The 27,740-nt window shown below is 56.2% G+C and overlaps 2 protein-coding genes across 9 annotated transcripts in view; both read right to left on the bottom strand.

Annotated features, from left to right (window-relative positions):
- The window catches only part of Lgr6 (leucine rich repeat containing G protein-coupled receptor 6), a 121,783-nt gene extending 117,199 nt beyond the window's left edge, over positions 1-4,584 (bottom strand). For 2 of the 4 annotated variants that reach the window (XM_078022591.1, XM_040277176.2), the window contains exon 1: positions 4,103-4,584. In XM_078022591.1, the coding sequence (XP_077878717.1) occupies positions 4,103-4,314 (212 nt within the window). In that variant the 5' untranslated portion in view covers positions 4,315-4,584. The remainder of the gene's footprint in view (positions 1-4,102) is intronic. The other 2 variants (XM_078022590.1, XM_005330341.5) reach the window with 2 other exon arrangements.
- Positions 4,585-7,195: 2,611 nt separating this feature from the next.
- LOC101962310 (receptor-type tyrosine-protein phosphatase V) lies at positions 7,196-26,735 on the bottom strand. 5 transcript variants are annotated; one of them, XM_040277462.2, is made up of 35 exons: positions 26,574-26,735; positions 26,116-26,207; positions 24,493-24,560; positions 24,104-24,152; positions 23,685-23,948; positions 23,207-23,476; positions 22,760-23,023; positions 21,187-21,441; positions 20,841-21,086; positions 20,419-20,691; positions 19,195-19,467; positions 18,242-18,505; positions 17,757-18,023; positions 17,169-17,450; positions 16,706-16,846; positions 16,269-16,479; positions 15,728-15,795; positions 14,736-14,862; positions 14,503-14,550; positions 13,180-13,273; positions 12,926-13,016; positions 12,744-12,820; positions 11,444-11,578; positions 10,666-10,788; positions 9,951-10,111; positions 9,713-9,848; positions 9,337-9,404; positions 9,094-9,181; positions 8,935-9,013; positions 8,787-8,863; positions 8,510-8,638; positions 8,268-8,384; positions 7,995-8,158; positions 7,595-7,730; positions 7,196-7,385 (listed from the first exon to the last, which is right to left on the bottom strand). In XM_040277462.2, the coding sequence occupies exons 2-35, from the start codon at positions 26,192-26,194 to the stop codon at positions 7,326-7,328; spliced, it is 5,184 nt and encodes a 1,727-aa protein (XP_040133396.1). In that variant the 5' UTR covers positions 26,195-26,207; positions 26,574-26,735; the 3' UTR covers positions 7,196-7,325. The 5 variants fall into 5 exon arrangements, with proteins under 5 accessions (XP_040133396.1, XP_005330458.1, XP_077878714.1 ...); XM_005330401.4 differs by having other exon boundaries at positions 26,111-26,207; positions 26,574-26,592; XM_078022588.1 differs by lacking the exon at positions 26,116-26,207.
- Between the last annotated feature and the right edge of the window lie 1,005 nt (positions 26,736-27,740).

Raw genomic sequence — 27,740 nt, 5'->3', positions numbered from 1 at the left:
CTAGTTTTCAGCCAAACGTGGGGACACTGAGGTCCAGCGAAGTTGTAGGACATGTGCAGGGTCTCCCAGCAATGGAGGGAGTGAGGCTGAGAACTCACGAACCCCAAGTTTCCAGGGGCAGCAGCGGGCTCTTAGAGTCCCTTAGAAAGGCACCTGAGGCTCAGGTGAGACAGGAGACCTGACCTCGGACCCTACACATCCTCCCCAGGACCAGCTCTCCCCACAGAGGTCACGTGTTCTAGGCTTCTTTATCTAAGAAGCCCTGTGGGGACCCATCTAGGACACACTGGAAAGCAGGCTGGGGGGTCTTCCATCAGTCACTCTCCTCCCCTCCCCTGAAGCCCTATGTCATACTAGATAGTAAAAAAAAAAAAACTATAGGCACTCTGGGTCCCCAGCACAGCTCATGCTGTCTCCTTGCCAGCCAGTCTCTCCCCATCCCCAACAGACACACACACCTGTCCCACACCTGTCATAGAACGCGCTGCTCTTCTTCCAATGCTGGCTCCAGGACTTCCTCCTCCAGAAGTCTTCCATTACTAATGCCTCCTGGCGCTGGTCCCCGAATAACAACACTGGCTAACACTTCTCATGGGCCAGACCCTATGCCAAGCCCTCTACAAACATTACCTCAGAGAATCCACACAGCAACCCTTTGAGACAGGTATTAGCTCCGTTTGCAGACCAGGAAACTGAGTCACAGAAGTGCCCATGAACTGGCCCAGGTTCACATAGCTGGGAAGCAGTGATCTGAGCCCTGTACCAATATGACCAACGCCTGTCTCCTCAGCCCTCTGCTTTCTTCCTCCAGCATCCTGTCTCTATCTCTTTGGTTACAAACATCCCCAGGCAGCGATGAGCAGGCTGCAGTTTACCCTGTCTCCATTCAGACTCACCATCTGACCTTTCACACCAATCCAGTGGTTCTCAGTGGCAGCCTTTCTTTTTCCCTCTTTCTTTCTTTCTTTCTTTCTTTCTTTCTTTCTTTCTTTCTTTCTTTCTTTTTTTTTTCCACCAGGGATTGAAACGAGGGCTACTTTGCCACTGAGCTATATCCCCAGCCCTTTATTTTATTTTGAGACAGGATCTTGCTAAGTTACTGAGGCTGGTCTTGAACTTGTGATCCTCCTGCCTTAGCCTCCTGAGTTGCTGGGTCTACCAGTGTGCACCCCCACACTCAGTTCACAGGCAGTCTTAAAGGGAGTGACTTCCAAGAAAGGAGTGAGTAGTCTATTGTGGGTTCCATGGAGCAGAGGCCCCTTCCTTAGCTCCAGTGGCTGTGTGTGAAGGAAGTGGTTGCTTGGGGGTGACTGCTGACATGGATGAGCCTCAGATCTTTTGCAGCTGGCTTCCCAAGACAACTTTTCTCCACACCACCTATTTCCCAATACTGTTCAGCTTTAGGGCAGAAAAGGGGGGACTCCACGGCATTACCTAGATTCTCCTACTCTGAGACAATTCTGTTTTATTTTCCCAACAAGTATTTGCTGTGTATTCCTTCTCTTGGTTCTGTGCATATTTGACGGGACAGAGCAAGAGGGCATCGTGCCTTCTCACTGTTGCACCCAAGCACCGTGGCTCCATCTTCCCCTAGGTGCATTCCTGAAAGAGCCAGCTAGTGTCACTGGGTCCTGCCCAGGTGACAATGTTTAGGAGGAAACTTTAAAAAGAGAGACCCCTGAAGGGCTATAAAGGAAATCTGTCCTTCCAACCTTGATCAAACAGGACTGGCATTGGGCTCCGAAATATTCATAATTTTTGGACTTGAGTATCAATGCAAAGGACATAAAGACTCACTGATGTTCCCTGAAACTGGAACAGAAGGAATGAGGAAAACTACACCATGAAAAGTAAAGCCGAGAAGGGACGCTTACGCCGGGTGGGGAAGCAGATGTCAAGTGATTCGTACTGGGACAGAATGAAGGAATGCAGAAGAGGACCCACAGGTATCTTCTGCAGCCCACAGGCATTTCTCAACATTGCTGACAAGGGAAAGGAGCCCCAGGACCCCCCAGGCCTGGCTCTTCCCAGTGCCCTCACCCTCACTCCACCTTCAGATGAGCTGGGCTGCTCTCTGGAGAGGGTAAAGAAAGAAGACTCTCTGAGTCACCTTCAGGACACCATCTATCACTCCCCACAGCCCACGGCAGCGGGCACAGTCCTCTCCACTTCCCTCCAATATTCCTGATCTGTGTGCTAATTCCTCACGTTGCCTCAGACTCCGTCTCCTCCCCTCTCCCAACTCAGAAGCTTTCTCATGTCTTAAGAGGGAGCAGTTTTCTCAGCCTCCAGGGAGACTCAGGACCAGTTCAGAAAATCCTACCCCCACGGAACCCAAAAGTAGTTCACGTGTCCAAGGGAATTGTGTCCAGATACTAGAGGGAACTTACGAGCATGGATGTGGGATGCTGAGACCCCACAAGTGGCACTCTCCCTCCTTCCCAATTCCTACCTGAAAAAGGATCTCTGACCAGTGTAGGAAGACTTGGGAAAGGAGTCTGGACAGATCAACCTTTGAAACCCATGCAAGTCTGTTCCAGAGACTGGCTCAACAGAAGTTACTTCTAAACTCGTTTTAGCTGCAGGATCCTGTCTTCAGACGAAACAATATCACATGCCCCAGTATATAAAACAGCAAGAAGTGGGGGTGCTTTGTTGTAACTGGGGTGGGGTCGGAGCCTGCCTGACTCTGCCAGCTGCTGTGGCACATTTAAAACACCACAGGACTCTGCTCACAGTTTCTGTCTTGCTTTCCTGTGTTGGTCCCTGCTGTCACCCCCTGGATATACAGGGCTCAATTTACCTTTCTGGAATATGGACATTATCTTCTCCTTTTCCTTCCCTCCCCTGGCTTATAGCCTGTGCCTTTTGGAGCAGCAGGGGATATTCCAATTGGGAACAGGGAGATTGGAGGGCAGACCCACCAAAAGTTGCAATTCAGGATCCTTCACGACCACCAGACATTGCCAACCCCGAGAGCTCTGGTCCCATTTAGCTCAACACACTCTTACGGGGCCTCTATTCTTTATCGACTAGCCAGCTCCATCTTCCTCAGAGGGCCTCTGTCCTGGAACTCCAAAGCCAGGTGGAGCCTCTCTCAGGCCAGAAAGAATTCTGGGGTCCTATCCCAGGTAGATCCCAGACTTTACCACCTGCTCCACCTTCTCTCAAGAGAGGTGGTGGCGCTGGGCTATGTGGGGGAGCAGAGATTGAGGAGATTCTCGTTCCCTAGAGCAGAGGTGGGAGGAGCCAGGTGGTCTGGAAAGTTCTCTCATCCCCTCCTTCTGCCTGTGGTGAGCAGCCAGAGCCCCTGGCCCCTCAGTTCTGAGAGAAGCTCCTCGAAGCCATCCTCAGGACAGCCGCCCCCAATAGGGTCCCCTTCACTCACCATCTCACCCCAACATAGACTCTAAAAATGGTTCTCTGGTTTTCAGCCCCAGTGCCTGCCCACAAATTAGTGTCTCCAACACAACCCTCCGGAGACTGGACTTCAGGGAGGCCCCTGGGGTGGAGGGAGGGGGCAGGGGCCTGAGCAAAGGGAGATGCCATTGGCAGGGTCCCTTTCTGAGAGATGACCGAGGGTGAGGCTCCCTCCCAGCTTTTGGGTCCCCTCACCAAGGCCACCCAGCCTCAGTGTGCCAGGCTTGCTCTCCTCCTGGAGCCAAGGATGGGGCCCCATTCTCCCCACCGGAGTGCACTCCCTCATCTTCCCCACCAATCCAGTCAGTTTTGCCCTCAGTCACCCTGCTGGCCACTGCTCTGCTGGGGAAAGCAGAAAGAGGAGGGGTCACCCCTACACTCATTATCCCTCCTGTTCAGGGTCCAGAGCCCACCTTGCCAGACCTAGACTCCCACAGAAACCCCACAACACACAGGTGCCAAGTGGGAAACCCAGCAAGGGAAGCCCAGGCACATACTCCTTTGACCCTTAGTCTCAGACTTTACTCCCCTCCCCAGCTCTGCAGCGGTGGACTTGGAAGGGCAAGAGCCCTCCCGGGATACCCATACCACCGTGACCCAACTAGGCAGGTGCCCTAGACTATTGCCACAACAGTGCAAGCAGGCAGCCGGGAGCAGGGGGAGACCTGCGGCGAGTACTCACAGGTATGCCGTCAGGGGGTCCAAGTCCACTGGCACAGTGGAGAGCCCGAGCTCAGAGCAGTCGGCTGACAGCATGATGCCATCCTCCTGGCAATGGCAGGGGACCGGACAGGCAGCACGCCCCGGGCCCAGCTGGGGGACGCCGCCTGCGCAAGGGGAGGCGCACAGCGCGGCGCAAAGCCACAGCGCCAGGAGCCGGAGCGGGCTGGGCATCTTGGTGGCTGGGCTGCGGGGCACCTGGCAGGCGCACAGGCGCAGTGACCGCCGCTGCTCGCCTCCTGGTCCGGCGGCCGCGCCGGCAGGCTGCACAGTCAGCGGGGACTGTCCCGTGGGCTCTCCTTGGCGTCGGCGGCAGCGGCGGCAGCGCAGGGACCGTGCAGTCAGAGAGGGGCAGGCATTGTTGAGTGATCTTCGTTATTCAGTTTCACAGGCTGGGCTTGGCAAGGGAGGGAGACACAGGCGGAGGAGGAGTCAAGGAAACTTTCTACGCTGCTCGCTCCCCTTCCCTCCTTCCTTCCGAGCTGGCAGGAATTTCATCCAGGAAAGGGGGGAAAAGAGAAGAAAAAAAAAAAAAAAAGAAAAGAAAAAAGAAAAAGAAGAAAGCAAAGAAATTCAGAGCTTGGAAAGTTCAGAGCTGCACTTGTTTGGAAAGAGTGCCCCAGAGCTGGGGTCAGATGGACTCCAGCCCCTCTTGCCTTTTGGGACAGCCCGGGATCATAGGGACCCGGGGGAGGCCCTTAGGAGACATCTCAGTTCCCATAGGCCCCTAGCCCCTCCACAAGGGTTTCCACCTGAGGGACCTAAGACCCAAGAGAAATGATTTGTTCAAGGTCACACAGCCCATTGGAGGGCAACTGGAACTGGAGCACGGGTCAGCCCTCCTCACCTCCTCATCAGAGACAGGAGAGGGGGAAGTGAGGGGGCTGTCCTGGAAGGGATCAGGATGGGGAGATTCCAGGGAAAGCAGGGATGAAAGGTTGTGGGCTGTGAGAAGCCTCCTCACTGAGAGGCCATGCCACCACACGGAAGAAACAGGTGTGGATTTCCACCCAGTGAGTGTACAGTGAATGGAAATGCATTCAAGTAGTCTCGGTCAAGTTAAAGGTCTGGGGATCAGGTTGATCCTGCAAGCTCCCAGGACCCAGGAAGGCTGAGGGGCTGGGGTCTGCCCAGCTGGTTGTCAGAGCCTGCCAGAAAGTCAGCATCTTGGCGCCACCTGGAGGCTCAATGCTGTATCTGCACCTGAACCACCTAGATGCTCAAACAACAGGATCCTCTCTGGCAGTCCCTGGGACCTTCCAGAGCTAGCACAATAGTGGCTAAAACTGGAGTCAAGACCCTGTTCTCTCCTTAGATGATGGTGGGTTGGTTATTCTTCCTTCATATGGCTTCTTGTTTTCTCTGCTTTCCTGGTTTCTCTCTGAGCCCCAGTGCTCCGCCCAGTTTCTCCAGGTCTTCCCTGGTCCGTCCAGAGTTTTTTCCAGAGCTGGGCAAGGTGGCGATGCCTGCAGTCCCAGTGACTATAGAGGTTGAGACAGGAGAATTTCAAGTTCAAGGCCTGCCTAGGCAACTTAGCAAGACCCTGGTTAAAAAAAAAAATAAAGACTGGGGCTGTAGCTCAGTGGTAGCGTGCTTTCCTAACTTATGCAAGACCCTGAGTTTAATCCCCAGTTCTGCAAAAACAAGACATCAGAGTGTACACCAGAAACATGGGAGCTCAGAGGCAGCTCTGATTCCTTCCACCCTGCACTTCCATGTCCCAGGACCCTGTCATTGATCCCTTTTCACTCTCTGCTAACCTCCTGGGGTTACAGCCAGCCAAGAGCCAGTGGACCCTGATCTTGGTACTCTAATTCAGATCATGGCCCAGAAAGTAGATGAGCTCTTAGGAAGGCCAGAGGATGGCACCATGTAACTCTAAAGACCACAGATAGAAGTCCTCTGCTCTGTGGCAGAAAGCCCCCTCAGGGAGGCCTGTGTTTCTGGTCTTACTCATCCACAGCCTTGGCTTCTCCCCACTCTTACTGTTCCAGTGTGAGGGGTCCAGACTGGAAAAACCATTGTTGAGCCCCGTTGCAGCCTCAGAGGCAGACCCTTGAGGTGGACTTAGGTAGCTCAGAGCTGCCTCCAGCTACCGACGGAGGACGATCATTAAGAGGCCAATTTCTTGGGCATTTACATTCATTCCTCCTGGGGAACCACAGGAGTTTAAACTCATTCTGGGAAGGTTCCTAAGGGAGCAAAATTCCCTACCTTTGTTCCTCTTTCCTAACCAGGCCTGAGGAGGATCCTCTCTGACCTCTGACCTTTGCATATTACCAGGAACTCAAGTTGGCCAGTGAGAGTACTGTACCCTCCTCCACTGCAGGGGTGTTGGGGGGTTAACTCCATTTAGGGGAGGTCTGTGCTGATTTTCAAGCTTTCTCTGTGTCCTCATAGGGCCTTCCACCTGGGGCAATCCTTGTCCAGCAGTAGACACCCCTCCATCCTGACCCAGAGGCAGGTGTGGGCTCAGAGCACTCATGTCCTGTAGTGTGCAGTCTGGGACAGTCAGCCTCATCCTGTCTCCTGGCTTTTCCCTTCTGCACTTCCTCTCATTGCTTCTTCCTCCATCTCCTTCCTATGTGGAGGGAAGGAGGAGGAGACTGCAAAGGAACAGGGAAAACTTGGCCACTGTGGCCCGAGGGTCAGCCCTGATTCCTACCTTCCTGTGGGACTGTCAAACTTCTACCCTGGAAAGGAGCTGGCAGAGACTCTAGCGGGTAAAGGCTAGGGATGGCAGGAGAAGGAAGGTCAGGAACCAGACAAATCCTACTTCATTCAGGGCAGGTGGGTGGGAAGGGGGCGCAGTGAGTCCCGGGCTGAGCACCACAGGATGCTAGTGGTGAAGAGACTGAAGAGTGAGGAGACTGGGAAACTGGGAACCTGGAGGAGTGGGGAGTAGAAGAGCTTCGGGGCAAAAGCCAACAGCTTACTGGCTATGCCTCCATGGCTCAGCCGGACCCCAGGCCTCACCTCCCATCCCTGCTCCATGTTTGCCAACAAGGCCTTGTTTTGAGCCCATGTCAGGAGATGGACGGACAGAATACTCAGCTCAGGCTTGACTACAGGCCTTTATTCAACAACTCTGTTGCTTCACAACAAGGCGCCCAGGGAAACCAGGCCTAGGTCATCTTGCGGGGACTGGTCCTCCATGGCTGGAAGGGCACAGGCTGCTTCTGGACTCAGGTCTTCCCATTCATCAGTGCGCTATTCAGACAGTTATAGAGGTAGATATACTGCTCCTGGGGATAGAGATGAACAAGGAGGCTCAAACCTGATACAGAAAGGTCAGTCCCCTGTGTCCCCTAACCCCTAGGGCTCCATCTGGGCCAGTAGAGTGGTCCATAGCGCCACCTGGTGGTGACATGCATGGTGCCGCCTAGAGGTAGCCTGTAGCTGGGACAGAACCCTCCCAGTGCCTTCCCACATCTGAGCCCGTGCTGCCTCTCACCAGCGTCGGGGTCATGAGCCCACAGGCCTGTGACTGCTGCAGGGCCACGTTAAAAACATCCACAGTGCTTTCAGTCTCTGCCTGCTGCAGTAACTGCTCCATGGCCAGGAAGATGCCCAGCTGGGTCATGCCCTTGCTGCAATTGACTTAGAGTTGGATGGGGTAGCTGGAGGGGAAGGCAGGGGAGCGGGGATCAAGGACACATGGAGAAACCAAACCGGGGTCCAGAGACTGGGAAAAGACCCTAGGTAATTGGTCAACTGGGCCGAGGCAGAGAGGGGACAAATTCCTGTCATGTCACCGAGGACAGGGCAAGGTTCCGAGTAGACCGGGACATTGGAAGACTATGTCATTGAGACCCATGATCCAAGCGGGACTCAGTAAGATGTGTCCACAGCACCTTGAGTGGCTGAGCAGTGTGCTCGGCTTCTTGCTTTTGCCCCGGGAACAGCACTGACCCACAGCGGCCAGGAAGGGCAGCAGGGTGGTGGCGGGCAGCTCATGGCCAGGCTCCCAGCATGGTAGCTGCAGCTGCTGCACCTGCCTCTCCTTCCTGCTCTCCCCCTGGGCAAAGACACGGTCAGCACTGGTGCCCAGGAGGGCAGAGGGAAGCCAGCCAGGACACTGCCCACCCCTAGCCCAGCACCCCATGCCCCTTGGCCTCCACACCTACATGTGTAACCCTGAAGAGAGTACAGGGCCAGCCAGCTGTGTTGCTCTCGGCCACCCAGTGCACTGTCACCGTGTCTGTAATGATGGGCTGCTTCTCCGATGGCCAGAACTCCTGTGGCTGGGACCAAATGAGGGCTGTTCAGGCAGCTTCCTGAAGTCTTCACACACGTTCTGGTCACACACATTCCCCGAGCTCTGCCCCAACTCCTGCAGCCACCCATCTCTGTTCCTGTGCCCCCTCACCTTCTCCTGGGTCTCAGATGAGCACAGGGAGACCAGCACAAGGGCCCCATGCTCCCACACCAGGTCCCAGAGTTCCTCTGGCCCCGCAGGGCCTGTCAGCACCACGTGGTCACAGCCAGAAGGCCCACCCTGCAGAGCACGGCCAATTAGTTCTTATGGGCTGAGGCGTCCCCTGCCCATCCCACAGTTCTAGGAGACGCCAAAGCCCCATCCCCAGGCTGGGAAGCACAAATGGTCAGAGAGGGCAAGCAATAGGCCAGCAGGACCAGCATCTCACAGGGAAGAGCCAGGCTTCCGGCATGTCGTCAGAAGGGCTTTCCTCCACCAGAGAAAACTGCACCTGAGAACGATCATCTGCAGGAAGACGGTGAGGGTGAGGTGGCCTCTGCCCTCTCTCCCCACCCAGGGCTCCCACTGAGACTCACAGGAGACAGTGCTGTCCTGCTGGTAGCCAGGAGGGGAGGTTGAAGAGCTGGCTTCATCCTTAATGGCCTGCAGGAGGAGCTGGACGGAGACAGGCACTCTGAGGCTGGGCAGGGGAATGCCGCCCTTGCCTGTCCCCCACTCCCTGGCCTGAAGTGTACCTGATACTCTTTCAAGAAGCCAGCATTGCCATTGGCCGCCCTCCGGGCAAATGCCTGGGCAAAATTCCTCACTGAGATGGGCCTGCACCTGTGGGCGGGGGGAGTGGGGAGAAGGCACTACGGGTTCCCCGGCTCTTGCTTCCACAATTCCTGGCTGCACCCATGACAGGAGCTGGAACCTGTTGGTGGGAAAGCACAGGGAACCACACCCCATCGGCCAGGGCCCAGGGGAGCTGGACTTACTCAGAGGTGTCAGAGGGTCCTTCCAGAATCCTGTCCATGATGCAACTGTGCAGGAAGACGTACTGGCTCTGGCAGAGGGAGAGAGCATCAGGCCTCTGGACGGGTATGGGCCAGCAGGGAGGCCACCCAGGCCCCAACCCCCGCACGAGGCAGGGATGTTATCAGGGTAGACAAGAGAGCCATTTTGGAACCTTCCCATGTCCCATGGTGTCAAAGCTGGCAGGAGCCTGTCTCTCCTTCCCTTTTACAAAAAGGACCCCAGAGTCCTCTATAGTTCCCTATGAGCTCCTTCTCCTGGCCTCTCCAGGCCTGTGGACCCCTCCCACCCACGCCCTTGCAGGCTGCGCTGCCTAGCCCAGCTCGCTGAGGCCCTCACCGGGGTCTGGATCATGAGGGGCCGGTGCAGCCGAAGCGCGTACACAGCATTGAACACGTCTACCATCTGCTCCTCCTCCAGCTGCTGCAGCAGCCTCGACAGGGCCACGAAGGTGCCTGTCCGGCCCACACCCGCACTGTGGAAACAGCCCCCAGGTCCTCAGCTCCCCCAAGAGTCCCAGAGCCCTGCCCCCCACTCCAGGCCAGGCAGCACCCCCCGCACTCCCACCTCCCCTCACCTGCAGTGTACCAGGATGGGCCCCGAGCCCTGGGTGACCCTTGCCTGCTCTCGAACCAGCTCCACAAAGGTGAGCAGGGAGCCGGGGGCCTCGGGGATGCTGTGGTCGGGCCAGGTGGTAAACTGCATCTGCTTGATCCTCCGCTGTTTTTGCTGGATTTCCTAAGGAGCGGGTGGGCCAGAGCAGGGACTCTACTATTGCTCCTTGTCTTCCTAACCCTAGGGCCCTGTGCTCAGCCCTGAAACCTCATTACCAGCTCCGAGGGCAGGAGTGAGGCCTCTGGCCTCAAAGCGTGGTAGTTATGTCCTCCCACCCGAGTAGATGCTTCCTGAGTGCTTGGGTCCTCCTGCAGCCTCCTCCATTATCTCTGCCTACAGAGGGTGCCCAGGCAGCAGGGTGGGTGATTCTAGTCTCTGGCTTTCTTGTCCCAGTAGGTCATAGACTTACCAAGGGTCAGAGTAAGCAGCGAGCCCTGAGCTGCGTGGGGCGTGGATCTCTTCTCACTCGGACCTCCCTTTACCTCACCATGTGACCCCTGCCTTTACCTCCTCTGCCTCTCTTCCCCTTCTTGAACCACCGATTCCCCTAGGTGGTAGCCAAGTGCTGTGATCCTTAGAAGAAAGGGGTCCATGGGGGCCCAGGAAGTGGGGTACCTTCTCAGGGAGTCTCAGCTCTGATGCCCACCCCGCCCCGCCCTGCCCCCTGGGGCCCTCACATGCTGCAGTTGGAATTCCCTCTTGGTCCACTCATGCTCGGACTCCTCAGCCAGGAGGTGGATGGTAATGTGACCATGGGTAACAGGGCTGGAGTTGGCTGGCCAGTAGTGTTCACACAGCACCTAGGGACAGAGCGTGGAGAGGGGATAAGATGGCTGTGGGCTCAGCCCGTTACTGCCACCCCCTGCTTCACTGATTCCCAACCTTCCCTATCCATCTCTTTGGTTCCTTGCCACCCTGATGAGGCCACCTCCTCTAGAAACTCCCCTCCCCCAGCTGGGCTCCAGCATCCTCACCCCTGGACCTTCATATGACCCTGAGGACTCTGAGAGCTTTTGGCTCTGTTGAGAAAGTGAACAGCTCCCGGACCTGGGAGCCTTCTGCCCTTCCTCAGTGCCCAGTGAGAGGACAAGCTCAGTAGCCTCTTTGTCTCAGGGTGCTACACTGAGCAGGGCACAGAGGCAGCACACGCTAGGCTTACAGAGGATAGGAGGCAGGCTGCCCTACGTCCCCGGTCCCCTCCTAACCCCTTCATCCTTCTCGCCCAGAGCAAGAAGCCAGTGGAAACTGAGTCAAGCTGGGAGTTTGCATACCTGGATCAGCTCTGTACCTCCCCATCCTAGGCAACCCTGAGGACCCCACCATCCGCCAGGCCTGATTGGCCTCTCTCCAGTCTATTGGACCCACCCTGATAGAGGCTAGCCCAAGAGGACCGTTTCTGCAAGGAGGATGTGTGCCACCTGGTGGCCATTCTGTGAACCTGCAGGGCATGCTCACCCTCCCGTTCTCCATGCCCACGGTCAGCATGACAATGATGTGGACATGCTGCTCCCACACTAGTCTCCAAAAGTCCTCCAGCGTTTTCTTGAGTGGTCCCTGGGTGGCGATGAATTCTTGAGGGTGGGTGTAGCCCTAAGGTGTGGGGTGAAGGGCAGGAACATGTGACATCTTGGTCCCCACCAAATAACAGCTTTCGATAGGACCGTGTGTGACCTCCAGGAATGAGGACCCTGTGTCCATGTGTAAGCACACGAACATGTTGAACTTCAGGAGCTCAAACCAGGAGGGGCTACTTTGGAGACACCACCACCCACTCACACCCTACCCCAAAGGAGAGAGAACAGCCTACGACAAAGTCACCAGACACTGAGTGCCAGAACAGTCTACCCAGCCCACCCTTCTTACAAGCCCTGGAGTGGCCTTCCCAAAGCCAAATTCTGCCTTTCTTCCATGCTCACAAGCCTTCCATGTGTCCCCATTGCCCACCAAAGAGAATCTAAAGCCCTTGGTCTAACGATCAAGATTGTCCTTAATCCTGCCCAATCTCCCTTTCCCATCTCCCTGTACCTGACACGCCCAGGCCACCCCGCCTTGCATTAGCACCACCAACACACACACACACACACACACACACACACACACACACACACACACACACACTGCCTGTGTGCTCTTGCCTGGTTGTTCCCTGAATCTTCTTCTAGCCAGAATGACCTTCCCTCTTTTTCTTCTTCTTTTTTTTATATCTTTATTTTATTTGATTGATTGTTTATTTATTTATTTATTTATTTATTTTTGTGTGTGGTGCTAAGGATCGAACCCAGGGCCTTGTAAGTGTTTGGAGAGTGCTCTACGACTGCGCCACAACCCCAGCGCGACTTTACCTCTATTTGCTCTTATCAAAATTCTATTCAACCTTCCAGAGATCAAATTCCCCCTCCGCTAAGAAGCCTTTCTTGTTTTGCTTCCTCAGGTGGACCAAATTTTTTTCTTCTTCCATGTGCCCTGAGCACTATGCTTGTTCCCCTATTCCAGCACTTCTCACACTGCGTGGTAGAGGTCACACATACACACACACAACACCTGTGCTCCTTCAAAGGCTTGAAGGTGGCTAACTCTACTGTGCCTCCGGTGAGCCCAGCATAGAGCCTGACATGCAGTAGACCCTCAAAAAAATACCTGCTGCATGTCCTTAAAGAACAAGCTAGTGATCTTCCTGGAAAACTGCTACAACTAGGGAAGGACAATAAATCCTGCAAAGCAATGCCCCCACGATGGCCCCGCAGATGATCCTTACTGGGATGAAGTTGGCATTGATATAGTCGGAATGGGGCTCTCCCTCCAGCGGGGTCAGCCTGACTCTGGAGTGGTCATCTGCAAAGAGGAAAAGCTGTTTATTCAGGGACCCGGCACATGCAGCCTCCTCCCCAGGCCAAGCCCTTGCCTCTGCCATGTCCCCAGCCTGCCCCCAGCACTCACATGGGAGCACATGCGGGTAGCGGTTCTTGGTGGTGTTGGCAGGGTGTTCAGCCTCCAGTCTGGGCTGCTCCCTGCCCACCTCCTTCAGCTCCTGCAGAGATGAGGGGCAGGCACTGGATGATGAAACCGATCATCTCCCCGCACAACAGGAGCAGGCAGGGGTGCTGAGTGGGACATCAGGAGGCAGGCCCCCCACCAGCCTCAATGCCCCAGGGTCCTCCCTCCCCTGAGGCTGAGGGCAATGCAGGTCTTACCTCAAACTCCTGAAAGAAAGCCTCGTGTGCATGGGCACTCTTGGCCTCAAAGCTCTGGCGGAAGCTGTGGATAGGGATGGGCCGGTGGGTCCGCCTGGTGGGAGAATGGAGTGAGCCCCCAGTCTTAGGCATACAGTCCTGCTTTCCCTCCCCGGGTGACAGAAATAGAACTGGCTGCACAGTCTGACTACAGGGCACAGGGGGGCCTGGTGGAATTGTAGACCCTGAGCTCTGCCCCAGGTGTAGAGCAGCCTTTCCAGAAAGTTCCTCCAATGCTCAGCCTGGGCTGCAAACTGCCAGTGTGGAAATCTGGGGAAAGGAAATGGAAGGGGAGGGGGAAGGGGACAGAAACTACACATGAGTGCACACGAGTCTTTTAGACACCCTTGCAGGCCCTGAAGAGGGATCTGTACACAGCCCAGTGCTCAACTAATGCCAATCCAACAGGGAGTCAATATTAGAAGAGATTCGACCTGACGTGATCCACATGGTCGTCAGAAAGCGGGAAGGACTGGCGTAGGTAAATGTGATGGTTAATTTGTCAACGTGGTTAGGCCACATTGCCCAGCCACTGGGTCAAAGGTAATTCTGGATATTGCTGTGAAGGTGTGTTTTTTGTTTTAAATAAATACACACATAAGTTGGCTGACTTTGAATAAAGCAGATTACTCCTCCAAATGTGGGTGACCTTATCCAACCAGCTGAAGATCCAATAGAACAAAGAATGACATCCCCTGAGTGAGAAGCCACTCTCCCAGGCGGCCCCTGCTGGCCTCCCTGCATCTGTCCTGCTGACCTACCCCGTAAGATTTTGGTTTTTGCTTTGTTTTTGTTTGTTTGTTTGTTTGTTTGTTGTTTGGTGCTGGGGATTGAACCCAGGGTTGCCTTACCACTGAGCTAGACCTTAGTCTTTTTTTTTTTATATATTTTCAGACAGGGTCTCCCTAGCTGCCCAGGTTGGACTTGAACTTGAAAATCTCTTGCCTCAACTTCCCCAGTCACTGGGATTACAGGTATGAGCTCTCACCCGTGGCCAGGTTTTAGACCTACCAAGCCTCCACAATCACATGAGCTGATTCTTTAAATAAATCTCTCTCTCTCTTAAACCACCCTCCCCAGCCCCCTCCTCCCCCCTCCCCCCCCCCCGGGGTCCTATTTTCCTGGAAAGCCCTGACTCAGTGAGTCTGGAGGAAAAGGAAAAAAAGGGCACAAATGGGAGTCTAGCAGAGACTTGGAGCCCCCGTCTGGGGTGAAACAGAGGAGCAGGCTGCCTGGGTGGCCCTGGCATGTCACCATTCTCCCATCCTTGGGAAGCGTACTCACCGTAGGCTGTAGGGCATCAGCTCATGGGAAAACCCATCCTTCTCTGCCCTGGAGGAGGGAGAGAGAGGAAGAGAGAGAGATTGAGGGATTACATCGGGAAGCTGCATGTGATATGGTGGCATGTGGGAGGCAGCCCCAGGCCCAGGCCCTGGTGGCCCTCGCTGGTCACAGAGTTCTTCCAGCCCCCTCCTTCCCTTCTGCTCACCTCAGCCCCCTCCTTCCCTTCTGCTCACCTCTGTCCCTTTGCCCGCCGCCGGCACAGCAGGCCCAACACAGCACAGATAGTGAGAGCACAGCCCGCCACCGTGCCCACCATGACTAGCAGGGGCACTTTCATTGGGGAGATGCTGGCCCGGGGCTCTGTAGAAGGAAAGACGGAACATGGCAGCCTTGTCCCACTGACACTGCAGAACTGTGTCAGTCTTTCCTGGACTTGGGACTGTCAAATGGAACATGCAGTGACAATTTTCTATAATCCTAGAAGTCCCTGATGCCAAACCAAGGCCAGAGCTGGTTGTATTAAAAAACAGGATGCCCAGCAAACCAGCCCGGGGGAAAAAAACCAAAGACCCTACTTCCCCTCCCTGCACCCTATAAAGCATCTTGCTGGACCTTCTAGAACCACACTGTCCTATGTGGCTATTGAGCCCTTGCTGTGTGGCTGCTCCAATGTAGACTGGCCCAATGTGTGGGATGTGCAGGGGAGTTTAAAGACACAGTAAGAAAAAAAGAATGTAAAATGTCTGAGTAATTTTGTTATTGATAAGTTGAAACAATATTATTTGAGATATTTTGGCTTGTAGTAAATGTTACTAAAATTAATTGTATCTTTTTTTACTTTTTTAATGTAGTTACTAGGAGATTCTAAATGATGCTGGTATCAGTGGCTCATCTTGTGTTCCTATGGGAAAATGCCATTCTAGGACGTCGGTGGCCCAGGAGCAGCCGGCTGCAGGGGGACAGTGCAGGACAGTGCTGTTGTTGTTGACAGCAGCAACCATCTCCATGCACCTGCCTCCTTCCACCTGCTCCCAGGTCACCCAGGCCACATCTGGAGCCCACTGCACTTGCTTGGCTCTGGGTCTCCAGTTCCGCTAGGCACCACGGGATCTCCCAGGAACCTAAGCTCAGTCCCTCCCCACAGATTGAGGATGAGCCTCCAGCGGGGCCCTTGCACTCCCGGTCTTCAGGGTCCTGCTGGAGCCCCAGCCAGGTGCCCACCTACCTGAGAAGGCCGAGAAGGAGATAGTTGTGTCCTGAGGGCCGAACCTGGTAAAGGCAGCAATACTGAACCTGGGACAGAGAAGCAGGACTTTTTATTGGGGAGGGGCAGGAAAATGAGGTGAAATCCCTCCCAGGAAACGAGGCCAGGAGCAGTGGATTGTTCAGTTAGGGAGAGCTTCCTCCCTCCCGCCACGCCACCTGGCGTCCTAAAGCAGGCCATCTCCCGCCACTCTTGCATCTTCCTCACCCTGTTTCAAGAGCAAAAAGCAGCTCTAGAAACAGGCACCTGGATATCCTTGGAATTGCCCTGGCAACCCAAACCCAATCCATCCCCCATTTCTTTTTGGAAAAAGACCCATATAATGGATGGGTGTTCCCTTCTTTTCCTGGCCTACCAGGAAACCCATCAAAAGAGCTGTTGATCCTCTTTGCAGAGATCTGAGTTTGAAAGACTAAGTAAACAACCCATAAATGAAACTTACACAGGCTCCCCCCCATTCCCACCCCACCCCCACGCCCACCCCCGCAGACTTAGCTCTCACCTGTACTGGGAGCTTGGTTTGAGTGGCCCATTACATATCTCCTGGGTCTGGCCACAGTCCTCTGTACCCATGGGCACTGTCCAGGAGCTCGGCACAGCCCAGGGTCCTGGGTAGAAGGGGTTGGGGAGCAAGATGGCCAGGTAGGAGTCGTATCCTCTGTAGTAGTGGTCGTACCACGTGCGGTTGATGGCTTCCTGGGGAGGGCGGGCCACTGGGGAAGGAATGTGGAAGGTGCAGAGGAAAGTGGGCAGAGGGTTGGAGCCTGGCTCCCCACCACAAGGGGACTACCCCAAATCTCCAGCTTGCTCTCCACTCACAACCCAACCTCAAACCCTATCCTGAGATAGTTCATCTTACCAGCCTCAACCCCTGGACCTTCCTACCCACTGCTAGTCAATCACCAAGGTCTCCCGACCCCTCCTAAGCATAAGACTCACGTGACATGTTGGTGGTGGCAACGACACCATACCACTGAATCTGTCCATCATCCTTGCCAAACATGCCTGGTGTGATCTTCACCCCCATTCCTGTCTCAGGCTCCAGCTTGGGGGCCACAGCCAACTCTGGGGGATGCCAGACTGAGGGTGGAGAGGAGGGAAGCGAGGCCCTGACTCGACACGTCACCACCAGTCTATAGGGTTAATGACCATGCCTCACTGTCCCCAGCACCTCCTACCTCGCCTGCCAACAAACGGCTTATGGATACAGTCAAACATGGAGTGGAAGACGGCTGGGTGCCGCTGTGTGAGGCTCAAGATCAGGGCGAGAGGAAATTATTGGGGCCTGGGGACAGGGAGAGCCCTAGGCAGCCAGGCCAGCCAAGTGACAACCCTAGCTGGGCAGTGGTAGAGGGGGACTAGGGAAGCAGAGGTGGCACCCAAGGCGGTGGAAAGTGCCTACCCTCCGCAGAAGTGGCACACACCAGGGTGACCGTCCGACTCCACAGCCCGTTCCTGCCCAGCGTGGTGAGGCTGAGGCGGTAGGAAGTGGCGGGCTCCAGGCGGGGCAGCAGCAGCGCGTCCTCGGAGGTGTGGGCCTGGAACACGAGGTGAGCGCTCCCTCCCGCAGCCAGCTGCTCCGCCACCACCAGACAGGCGTCCACGTCCCCAGCGGGCATTGTCCAGTTCAGGACCAGATGGGCGGCCTCAGTCTGGCACCTCACGTCCTCCACAGGGCCAGGCTCTGTAGGAACCAAGGGCTCTGCCTTGTGTGGGTGTCCGTGTCCCCCAAGAGGGTGGCATCTGGGTGGGGGCTGCCAAAGTCAGCAGGCACGAAGGGTCTGGACATTTAGGCTTGTGAAAGGGACCTCAGCCACGTGGAGAGACAACTTGTCTTCATCCCTGTCTCTCTGGTTATGGGGCTTAACCCAAGGCAGAGGTGGTCACAATAGCCACCAGAAGGAGCAGGTGGCTCCAAGAGATGGGCAATGGGCTGCATTGGACCTGCCGGTCAGGGCACTTCACCCTCCCCCAGCAGACAGCCACTTACCAACTGGCAGTACCACAGGGTGAGTGGAGGCCTGGAGAGGCCCGGCCTGGCACCGCACTGACAGGGAAAAGTTGCGTCCCGGGGTGAGACCCCTCAGCATGAGGCGGGCTTGGCCTAGTTCCAGGGGCTCCTTCCAGGAGAGGTGCCCAGCTTCTGAGAGTTGGGCATGGCAGGTTCCCTGCCCCAAGGGGCTGCTGACCCAGGCCAGGTTGACCACAGCACTGCCCGCCTGCATGGACACCAACAACTCACTGGGCATGAGCGGGGCTGTGGAGGGAAGGAGAGAGAGCAGGCCAATCAGGCCCCATGGCCTAGTCCTGAGAGACCCCTGAATGATGCCTGGACTCACTGACCCCATGCAAGGGCCTTCTGTGTAGAGGTGGGACTAATGGACAGCTAACGTGCCACTGAGGGAGGAGCAGGGGGTCTCAGAGGCAGCCCTGCCCTCCTCTCCTCTGTCGCTGACCTTCCCAGGCTCCACTTACAGGTCCAACCGGAGACATTGGCTGCTGCGGTGCAAAGAGGCCCAGCCCACGAGGCAATCTCCACCTCGTACTTAGTGCCCGGAGTCAGAGACGAGAGGCTTGTGCTGTTCACCTCAGCTCCCACGAAGCCAGAGGCTACACGGGTACCTCCTTGGTACACGGTCACTTGGTAGCTGTCCCAGTTTCCAGAAGCATGGACCCAGGATGCCTGGAGCTTGGTGGGGCCTTCACTGGTCACGTTGACCAGAAGAGGGGCAAGAGGAGCTGCAGGGAGCACAAGGTATAGGGTGATGGACAGGAAAGAAGAATCTAAGTCAAATATCTGGCTTCTCCTGCCCCAGAAGTTTCCTCTCTGCTTGGCTCAATTAAGGAATAACCAAGAGCCAAGATACAGGTTCAGGGCATAGGGATCATGACTCTCCTCTGAAGCAGGGTCTGCCATTGGTCCCAGGCGGCAGGGTACAAGCTCAGCTGGGCTGGACAGCTGAATTAATCAATACCCTCCCTGCAGCCACCCCCTCAGTCGGAGGCAGACTGGGCTGCGTGACAGTTGACTCACAGGCCTTTGCCTAGTCCCTGCAGAAGGGGCTTTTAAAGACTCTTACATGGATGGACAGGTGGGTGTGTAGAGGCCCAGTCAGTGCCCTTCTACCCTCAGAGCCTGAGCCCAGGATTTGGAGTCACTTGAGTCCAGCCCAGTCACTTTGTCAGTTGGGGACACTGAGGCTCGGGGAGGGCTGAGCTTACTCTCGGGGTGGAGCCCAGCTAGAACTCAGGTCTCCTGACTCCCAGGCCAGACTTCCCTCCAGGTCCTCCCAGCCTGCCTGAGGTCTCACCGTTCTTGGGAAGAATCTAAAGACAGTGATGGCGGCCCTCATGGAAGGAGGAAGACTGGGGCAGGGAGGGGACCCCCAAGGGTAGAGGCAGGGGAGGACCACACCGGGGGCACTCACGGGTCCATGCTGTGGCATTGGCACTGTTGCTCTCCTCTGGGCCACGCAGGGTGGCCACCTGCACCAGGAACTTGGAGCCTGGGGACAGCTGAGCCCAGGAGAAGTTCTGGGCCTCTGGGGCCAGGGTCTCCTCGCTTTTCAGAGCTAGGGGCCCCAGGCTGTAAAGCCGCAGCCGGAAGCCATCCCTGCCACCTGGTGGGGGACTCCAAGAAGCCCTCAGAGCCGGAGGCTGGGCAGCAAAGCCCAGGTTCAAGTTGGCAGGAGGAACAGGGACTGAGAGGACAAGAAGAAAGAGGTTTGAAATCATCAGAATCTGCCCCCTCTCTTTCCCCAAACAAGCTCCCGAGCATCCCATCCTAACACTCCAATTTCACAGGGCTCAAAGCCTGCTCTTTTTCTTCCTAGGAAAACCTCTTGCAAAGACACCTGTGCCCTCGCCACACCCTGGCTCCAGGGGAGGTGTCTGGTTCACTCTGCTTCCGCCAGCGCCCAGCTCCACACCCAGGCTCTCCCAGGCCCAGAGTCTTTGTTCTCCAGCGTATCCATGGATGCTCAGTTCCGGCAAGGTCTCAGTCTGTCTGTCTGACTGTCTGTCTGTCCGTCTCTGACCTGTGGGCCTTGGTACATGCTTAGCTTCCTGCTGAAGTCCTCCGCCCCTCCTACCCAGCCCCTCAGGGCTCTCAGCTCACTCTCCTCTGGGAACCTTGTCCTGACTCCTGAAGCCAGTGTCCCTTCTCTGAGTCCAGAAGTCAGATGGAACCACATAAAATTCCCAACAGTCGCCATTTGAGCCTATAAGAATGTAGTTTTGTACAGTTTGAGTTAATACAGCATGCATATTCCTACCAATACATTTACATTTATAATTCAGCCTATAAAACCACCTGCATTATAGACATATACGCCATCTGTCAATTGTCCTTTCTAGACTGTTTTGTTCCCAGTGCTTAGCCTCAGCACCTAAATCCATATCTAGGAAATGGGACATGTTAATCAATGTTGATTGTACGGAAGGATGGCAGGGTGGTGGGTGATAAAAGGGTGTGTGATGGGTGAGTGGCTAGCTGACCAAATGGTAGGAGGTAGGAAACATTTGCAAACAGATTCAGGGAAGGCCTGCCTTTGACTAGTGGCCCTCTAAGTCAATAATATGACATACAGAAGGCCCGGGGGCAAAGGAAACCAGGCCCCCAGCTGCCACCCAGAGGCTAAGCTGGAACTCACAGGTACAGGAGTGAATCCTTTGGACGCTGGAGCTGACGTTCCCTACCCAGGCCCACACTGACACTGTGTAGCAGAAGCCAGGGACCAGACCCTTCAGAGTCACACTGGAATTATCTGGGCCCAAATCAAGGTTTCCCAGTGACCTCTGGCTGCCCTCCTGGTGCCAAGTGACCTTGTAGCCATCCCGCTGCCCTGGTGCCAAGGCCCAGCCAATAGTCAGGTCAGATGGGCTGTTCTTGCTGATGACCTCCAGTGACTGTGGTGTCAGGGGACCTGAAAGGTGTTGGGGAGGGAGTCATATGTGTCACTGGCCCTGTGATGCCTCCTGCACAGCTCTCATGAGCCACTCCCCTACCTGACTTCCCTCACCAAGCCAAGGCCCCCTGGCCCCAGTCCCAGGGGACGCAGCAGCTGGCACTCACTTGTGCGGCCCATGAGGCTCTGGGTGATGACTCCCAGGGATGAGGCAATATCCACACGGTACTGTGCCCCAGGGACCAGGCCATAGAAGGTGACATGAGTGGCACCAGAGGGCACGGAGATGTTTCCCAGGAGGCCTGGGGCATCATTGGCATAGAGCAGTGCCCGCCGCCCAGGCTCCCTGCTGGCTTCCAACCCTTCCAGTTGCAACTTGGCTCCATGGTCCTTCCTGGGCTGGTCTGTAGAATCTGGAGAGGAGGCCGGTTGCAGAGAATGAGGATCCACCTGCCTCTTGAAGCAGGTGGCTCTGGGCAGGACCCCACCCTTATTCCCTCAATCCAGACTCACCATCAAGCCAGGCACTGGCCTGGGCCCAGGCATCATAGGGCCCAGCCAGAACCTTCAGCTCTAGAGCATAGTGTCCTGAGGGGAGGGGCCCTGGGAATGTAGCATTGCAGGCCTCAGGGCCCAGAGAGGTATTCTTCTCCACTGGCCCGCTTAACTTCAGCACATAGCCATCCCGGGCACCCAGCCCTGCCTTCCAGCTTGCCCAGAGCTGGGGGGGCACAGGAGTCAGCACCAGGTCCAGTGGGGCAGAGGGATCTGCGGAGATAGGGGCAAATACTCCTGAAGACCTAAGCAGTGGGTGAGAAAAGCCCCACTCTCTCTGTACCAGCTGCTTCTATGCACCCTGGGCCTCATCTCATCCAGATGTTGGCAGCCCCATTTGCCACAATCTGGATGAATACCAGGATCTGGCAGCCACCATCTGGCCATGGACAGCAATAACAGCAAAATAAGAGCACATCATATGATCCAATGTGTGTCTGCCAACACAGTCCTGAGGCCTGTGCACACAGAACCTCACACTCAATCCTCTTGATACCTGGAGGAGGATACTCACTACCTTTAAAAGATATAGAAACTGTGCACTCGGGGGCGGGGGGGCTGGGGTTGTGGCTCAGTGGTAGAGCGCTCACCTAGCACATGCAAGGCCCTGGGTTCAATCCTCAGCACCACATAAAAATAAATAAAATAAAGGCATTGTGTCCAACTACAACTAAAAAAATAAATATTTTTTAAAAAACAGAAAAGAAACTGCACTGGGGATATAGCTCAGTGGTAGAGCATTTGCCTAGCATGCACAGGACTCTGGGTTTAATCCCAAACATGCATAAATATATAAATACATAAATAGGTAAACAAACAGACATGAACTGGGCATGGTGGCACAGATTTGTAATCCCAGCTATTTGGGAGGCTGAGGCAGGAGGATTGCAAGTTCAAGGCCAGCTTTGACAGCTTACAGACAGCTTAGCTTGTCTCAAAATAAAAATTTTAAAAGGCTGGGGGTGGTAGAGCTACTCATTGGTAGAGCACTTGCTTCGCATACACAAGGCCCTGAGTTTGATCCCTAGGACTGTAAAATAAAATAAATAAAATAAGGTGAGGAAGTCATCCAGCAGGCAGCAGAGACAAAACTCAGAACCCAGGCAGTCTGGTTCCCCTACTCTTCACCAAGGTGCAACAGCACCTCTCAGAGTGCAAATGAGGTGTGCTGCCCAGGGTGAGGTCAGCTCTTACACACTGTGACCTTGGGTGCTTTCTCTCTCTGCAGCTTAGTTCCCTCTGTGGTAACACGGGGTAAGGAAACCTACCTATGGCTTCATGGAGGATTAAATAAAACTACACAGAGAAAGTGCCAAGCACAGAGTCCACCCCAGAAGGGCTCAACTGATGATAACTGTTACTTCCACTGCCATCATCTCAGGTGGGCACCGACCACCAGTCAACAGGACGGGTGCAGGCTCCAAGCCTCCCAGCTCCCAGCTCCCCTGCCAGCTGTACTCTGGCTACTTGACCCGAGGAGAAGAACTGAGCAGTCTCTGCTATATCCCTCCCCAATCCCCCAGGTACTCACAGGTGCACTCAGTGGCACTGGGTCCCATGGCCTGATGAGGCCCAGCAGCAGCACTAAGTGTCAATTCATAGGCTGTGCCCGGAGACAGGTGGAGGAAGGTGTGATTGGAGACGCCACGTGTGACCACGACAGTCAGATTGGAGCCACCTAGGAGGTCTTTGAGCACTAGGTGGAGCCAGGCAGCCCCCTCGGAGCTGTTCCAGGAGGCTTGCAGGGCACAGGTGTCCAGGGCATGCAGCACCAGGTGACCTGGAGGCACGGGTTCTGGAGGAAGGACAGTAGAGCAAAGCCAGGCTTGAGGAAGGATCCCAGAGCGGGATGCTGGCACCAGCTTGGGCACTAGGGGTCCCAGAGGCCCAGCCTCTGGGGCATGGCTGCCTACAAGGCACTGGACTGTTATTCCCAGACTGGCTGTCACACGGGGCCTCACCCAGGTGCCCACCTCACCTGTCCACTGGTGCATGCTGGTCTTCGCTTGGAGATTGCCAGCCCAGGTGGTAACCTCCAAAACATACTCGCTACCTGGCAAGAGGTTGCCAAAATTGTAGGACGAGGTTCCCGGGGACACAGAGACATTATGTGCCACTGTACGAGATTCCAGGTGGTAGAGGAGAAGTTGATAACCATCCTGCTCCCCCGGGGCATCTTCCCACGAGGCCTCCAGGCTGGCTGGGCTCCCAGAGCCATGGAGCTGCAGTCCATGGACAATGGATGGGGCTGCATCAGAGGTGGAAAGAAGCACCATTGGGGTCAGAGCCAAAGGTCTTCTGCTTGTAAGTGCTTCTAAATGGGTCCCTGTGCCAGACTGGGTCCTGTGAGAAGTTGTCTCTTTTGGTTTCCTGTCCCCAGCCAGCCCTCCAGGGCAGCCACCTCCTGTTTCCACCCCAGGAAAGGACCCCGCCCCCTCAGCCTGTAGGTCCCATACCCGTGCGGGCTATGAGGGTGATGGTGACATTCTTTCCACAGGGTCGCAGGGCAGTCACTTCCAGCTGGTAGAGACTCCCGGGCACCAGGTTCTGGAACTCAAAGCTGGATTCATTGGTACCGGCCTGGAGCTGCTGCCCATCCGGAGAGCTCAGGCTTGTGAGGTGGAGAACATGTCCAAGCCCACCTGGCTGGGTCGGCGCCCAGCTCAGGAGGAGGCTGGGAGGGCTGCCCTGACTGCTGATGTTCACGCTCAGGGGTGGACCTGGGGAAAGGGGTACACTCAGAGTCTCCCGGCACCCTTAGGCCCCAAGGAAGGAGGGAAGGCAGAAAGTGGGGGGCAAGGCCCCATGTGGAAAAATCATCCCTTCACCCTCCCACCTTGCCCCCAGAGCCCCCTCCTACACCACAGACACCTACCTCTACCCTCCCCATCTGGGCTCCCTTCCAAGACGTGGCATGGGTCTTCCTGTAGAAAGGAGAGGAGAGGAGATGGGCAGAGGCCTCCGGATCGATGGCCTCTGGGAAAGCTAGTGGGGGACAGAGCCGGGATCAGAGAGCAGGCTCCCCACCTGTCTGACACCCCCCTACACACTGCAGAGGGGCATCCCCTGGAGACTCGCCCAAGGTGTGGGAGGCAGCCTGGCAGCTGGAGTGATCTGTCCTCCATGCTGGCCCGAGTGGGAAGGAGTAGCCTTCCTCCTCGCCTAATGCAGACCAGCTGTGGGCTCTGCCGAGAGGTGGAGACCTGGACGTGCCCTGGACAACAGGGGCCCACTTGCTGGGTGTGCCCCCCATGCCCGCTTTACCTCAGCCAGAAAGCCCGGGAGCCAGAGGAGCAGGACCAACAGGACTGGGGGCCTCATCCCAAGGATGTCTGCAGAGGGAAGATTGGGAGGCTGCAGGAGGAGGAGCCACGCCCCCACCAAGCCCTTTCCTGCCCTGCTGGCGGGCGGGCAAGGGCAGAATTTCAAGCAGACAGCAGCAAAGAGCAAGGGGCTGTCCCCACCCCGCCCAGTTTGGGCAAGACTCTGTGAGGGGAAGGAGGCTGGTTCCAGGCCCAGAAGGTGGAAGAGATCTGTAACTCTTAGACAGTAGCCAAACCCACCGCCCTGCTGGGTGTCTCCCTCCTCCAGCCCACCTCCAGCAGCTGCTCCCAGAGAGGAGAATGTCCTGTGCTCTCAGGAAAGACCAAGAAGAGTAACAACCCTGCAGCTGGTCACACGCAGCCGAGACAGCTAACTTCCCCTCTGCCTGACCCTGCAAGAGGGGCCGTGTCCCTTGACTCCTTCATATGTGCGTGAGATTAATAGGATGTTTGTGCTTCTGTGGGGATAGAGGGGAGGTCCTGGTCACATGGTGTGGGTGTATGTTCCTGTGCTCTGTGTGGATGGGTCAGCTGAGTATGTGTCCCTTTCTGGGCACCCGGGTAGCACTATGCTGTACTGGACAGAGGCCCAGAAGCTCATCCTTTAAGCCCTGAGTCTCTGTGACAGTGGATCCAGAGCTCACCTGGCCCTTGGGATCATCATTCCACTGCCCAGATGAGGAAGCTAAAGTTCAGAAAGGGGCAGAGTCCAGCCCAGGGATCCACAGGTACGAGGAAAGAAGCTGGACTTGAACCTGGGACGTCTGACTATGTACAGCAGAGATGGCAAACCCGGTTCCTAGCTCCCCAGTCGCTCTTCTTCACTTGGAAGGACGAGAGTCCCTGGGGTCCTCCCCTGATTTTCCCTATCTCTGGCAGCCATGCCCACCCCGGCTCCCCTGCCCCTCCCGGCCCTGCAGAGTCCCGGCTGCGCCTGCCTGAGACCTGGCCTAGAAAAATCTGGCACTCATGCTCCCTTCACCCTGCCTAGAGCCAGCTGCTCACCTGGCACCGCTCACCCAGGTGCTCCCACGCCAAGTGCCAAGTCAGCTTGGGTGGGAGGGAAGGGAGCAGAGGAGAAGCGCTAGGCCCCAGGAAGAGCCCAGGACTCTGCAAGCCCAGGAGGGGGTGTGCAGAAAGCAGCGGGTACCGAGACTCCAACAGCAAGGCATCTTCTGAGCGGGGGCCAAACTCCCCTGGGCCTGCCCCAGCAGGGAGGACAGGCCTGTACCAGAGCCCAGCACCGGGGGCTGCACCCCCCCTCCACCCATCCCCAAACCTCAGAGCCGCCCACCCGGCCCTGGACAGGGGCCTGGAAATTCAGTACTGCAGACTCATCAGATTTTCCAGGCTGTGTTTGTGTGCGTGTGTGCATGTGTGCATGTGTGTGTGTGTGTGTGTGTGTGTGTGTGTGTACATATGCACACGTGTGTTCTTTCAGAAGAGGTGGGGGTGGGGGCCTAGCAACTAGGGAAGCTGACGAGAAAGGGGAAAGGTCCCTGTCCCGCTTTGGCCAAGAGGTGGGGCAACCCCTTACCCTGGTCCTTTCCCCATCTCACCTCACCTGGTGCCACCTTACTCTGTTCTTTTAGCAGAGTCCCGATCAGCAGCCACAAACAGGAGAGATGGTGGGGTGGAAACATCCTAATTCAGAATCTAAGGAGATAGAGCAGGACATGGGGGGGGGTCCCAAAGTCCCCACCAAAGAGAGGCCCGTTGGGGACAGCCCTGACTCTGAAGCTAGAGAGAACCTTGAGAAGGCACTTTACCACAGTAGGCCCAGCTTCCAGCCCCCAACCCAGCCAGGGGCAGCTTTGGGAAGGGAGGGGGGCTCCAGAGAGAGTACAGAAAGTTTCTGACAGATAAGAATCAGCACCGCCTACCCCCAAGACCAAGCCTCTCCATTCAGCAAAAAAGAACCACAGGGCTGTACCTCTTCCCCAGCAGCCACCCCCACAGACAAACCCACATCCTCTCCCTAGAGAACCCCGAGGGTCCTCCCAAGGTCTCCAGGCACCTTACCGGTTCATTCTGGAAAGCGTCAGTCAAGAGGCAGAAGAGGGCCAGTGGCAGGTCCTGCTGTCTGGGCTCCCCAATGTGAATTGGCCTTGTCTCTCCCTGCAGCTGTCCCAGGCAGCTCTTCCGGCCCCTCCTCTGCTCTCCCACAACCCGAAGCCAGGCCTTGGGCATCCCCCACGCTGGAGAAAGATAATCACCAGGCAGGAGAGGACAAGTCGCCCACTGTCCCTCCCACGTTCTGGGGAAGGTCGCCGGGGAAGGGGGAGGCCTAGGTGCAGCTGTGGAGAGACAGCAGGGGCTGGGGGCCTGGGCAGGGGTGTGCCCCAACAGTGTGTGTTCAAGTGTGCACACGTGTACCAGGAGGGAGCTCACGCCTGTCTGAATGGACACACGAGGGGGTGTTCAGAAACAACACCCAGGGGGAGGCCGACAGGAGGGCCCCTGGGAGGAAAGGGCCACGCTGCAGAGCAGATGTCCATTTCTCTGACTCTGAGCTTGGAGACAGGGAGGAACTTTCCTCTGCCCTAACGTTCTCCTGCTAGGGTCCCAGCGACAGGAGAGGAATTGGGGTCTTTCCTGGAACTCCCAGCAGGCTGGCCCTGCTTTCCTCCATGCTGAGCTGGTCCTCTCAGCCAGGACTGAAGGGTATGGAAAAGTCCCCTGTATCAGCAGGGCACTCACAAGGTAGCAAGAGGGAAACGGGGTTGGAGTGGGCGATGGCATTTGAGGTGGATGGCACAGAGGGACAGCCTGGGACATGCCCTGTGGGCCTCCCTGGAGGCTAGCCCAGGGGGCCACCCAGCACTCCTCTGCCCCACTCACCCTGTGTCTGGTGTATCCCTGCCTCCTGCTCCAAGACCTCCTTGTCTGTCTCCCCAGCGCCCCAGGACAAGCCTGGGCCCGCCGAGTCAGGGCAGAACAAGTCGGCTTCCTCAGGAAGAGCCACCTAGGATCCAAGGGCTTGTCCAGAGAGGAGCTAGTAGGGCAGCTAAGGAGAGCAGCAGGACAGGTGTGAGGCCCAGCAGTCCTGGCCCCCAGCAGCTGACCCTTCCCCAAGATGCCCCCTTGGATTTTACAGAGCAGGGGTTTCTGGGAGTTGCTGGTGTATCCCCGTCCCCCAGGGGCTCTCTCTCACACGGAGCATGGGAGTCATGGTTCACAGCCCCAGGA

Source organism: Ictidomys tridecemlineatus, chromosome 10, assembly GCF_052094955.1.
Source record: "Ictidomys tridecemlineatus isolate mIctTri1 chromosome 10, mIctTri1.hap1, whole genome shotgun sequence".
Classification (NCBI taxonomy): domain Eukaryota; kingdom Metazoa; phylum Chordata; class Mammalia; order Rodentia; family Sciuridae; genus Ictidomys; species Ictidomys tridecemlineatus.
Note: the sequence above shows the minus strand (reverse complement) of the source record. Positions and strands in the feature narration are given on the sequence as shown.

Bases quoted from the DNA above. Each gene is read 5' to 3' on its own strand.
- LOC101962310 (XM_040277462.2), bottom strand. From the start codon at position 26,194: ATGTTTCCACCCCACCATCTCTCCTGTTTGTGGCTGCTGATCGGGACT. The intron at 23,024-23,206 runs GTGAGGTGGGCA...TCCTTCCTCCAG, and splicing joins CAGCATGCACCAGTGGACAG to AACCCGTGCCTCCAGGTCAC. The intron at 8,385-8,509 runs GTGAGGGGGCAC...ATTTGGTCCCAG, and splicing joins CATCTGAGACCCAGGAGAAG to CCACAGGAGTTCTGGCCATC.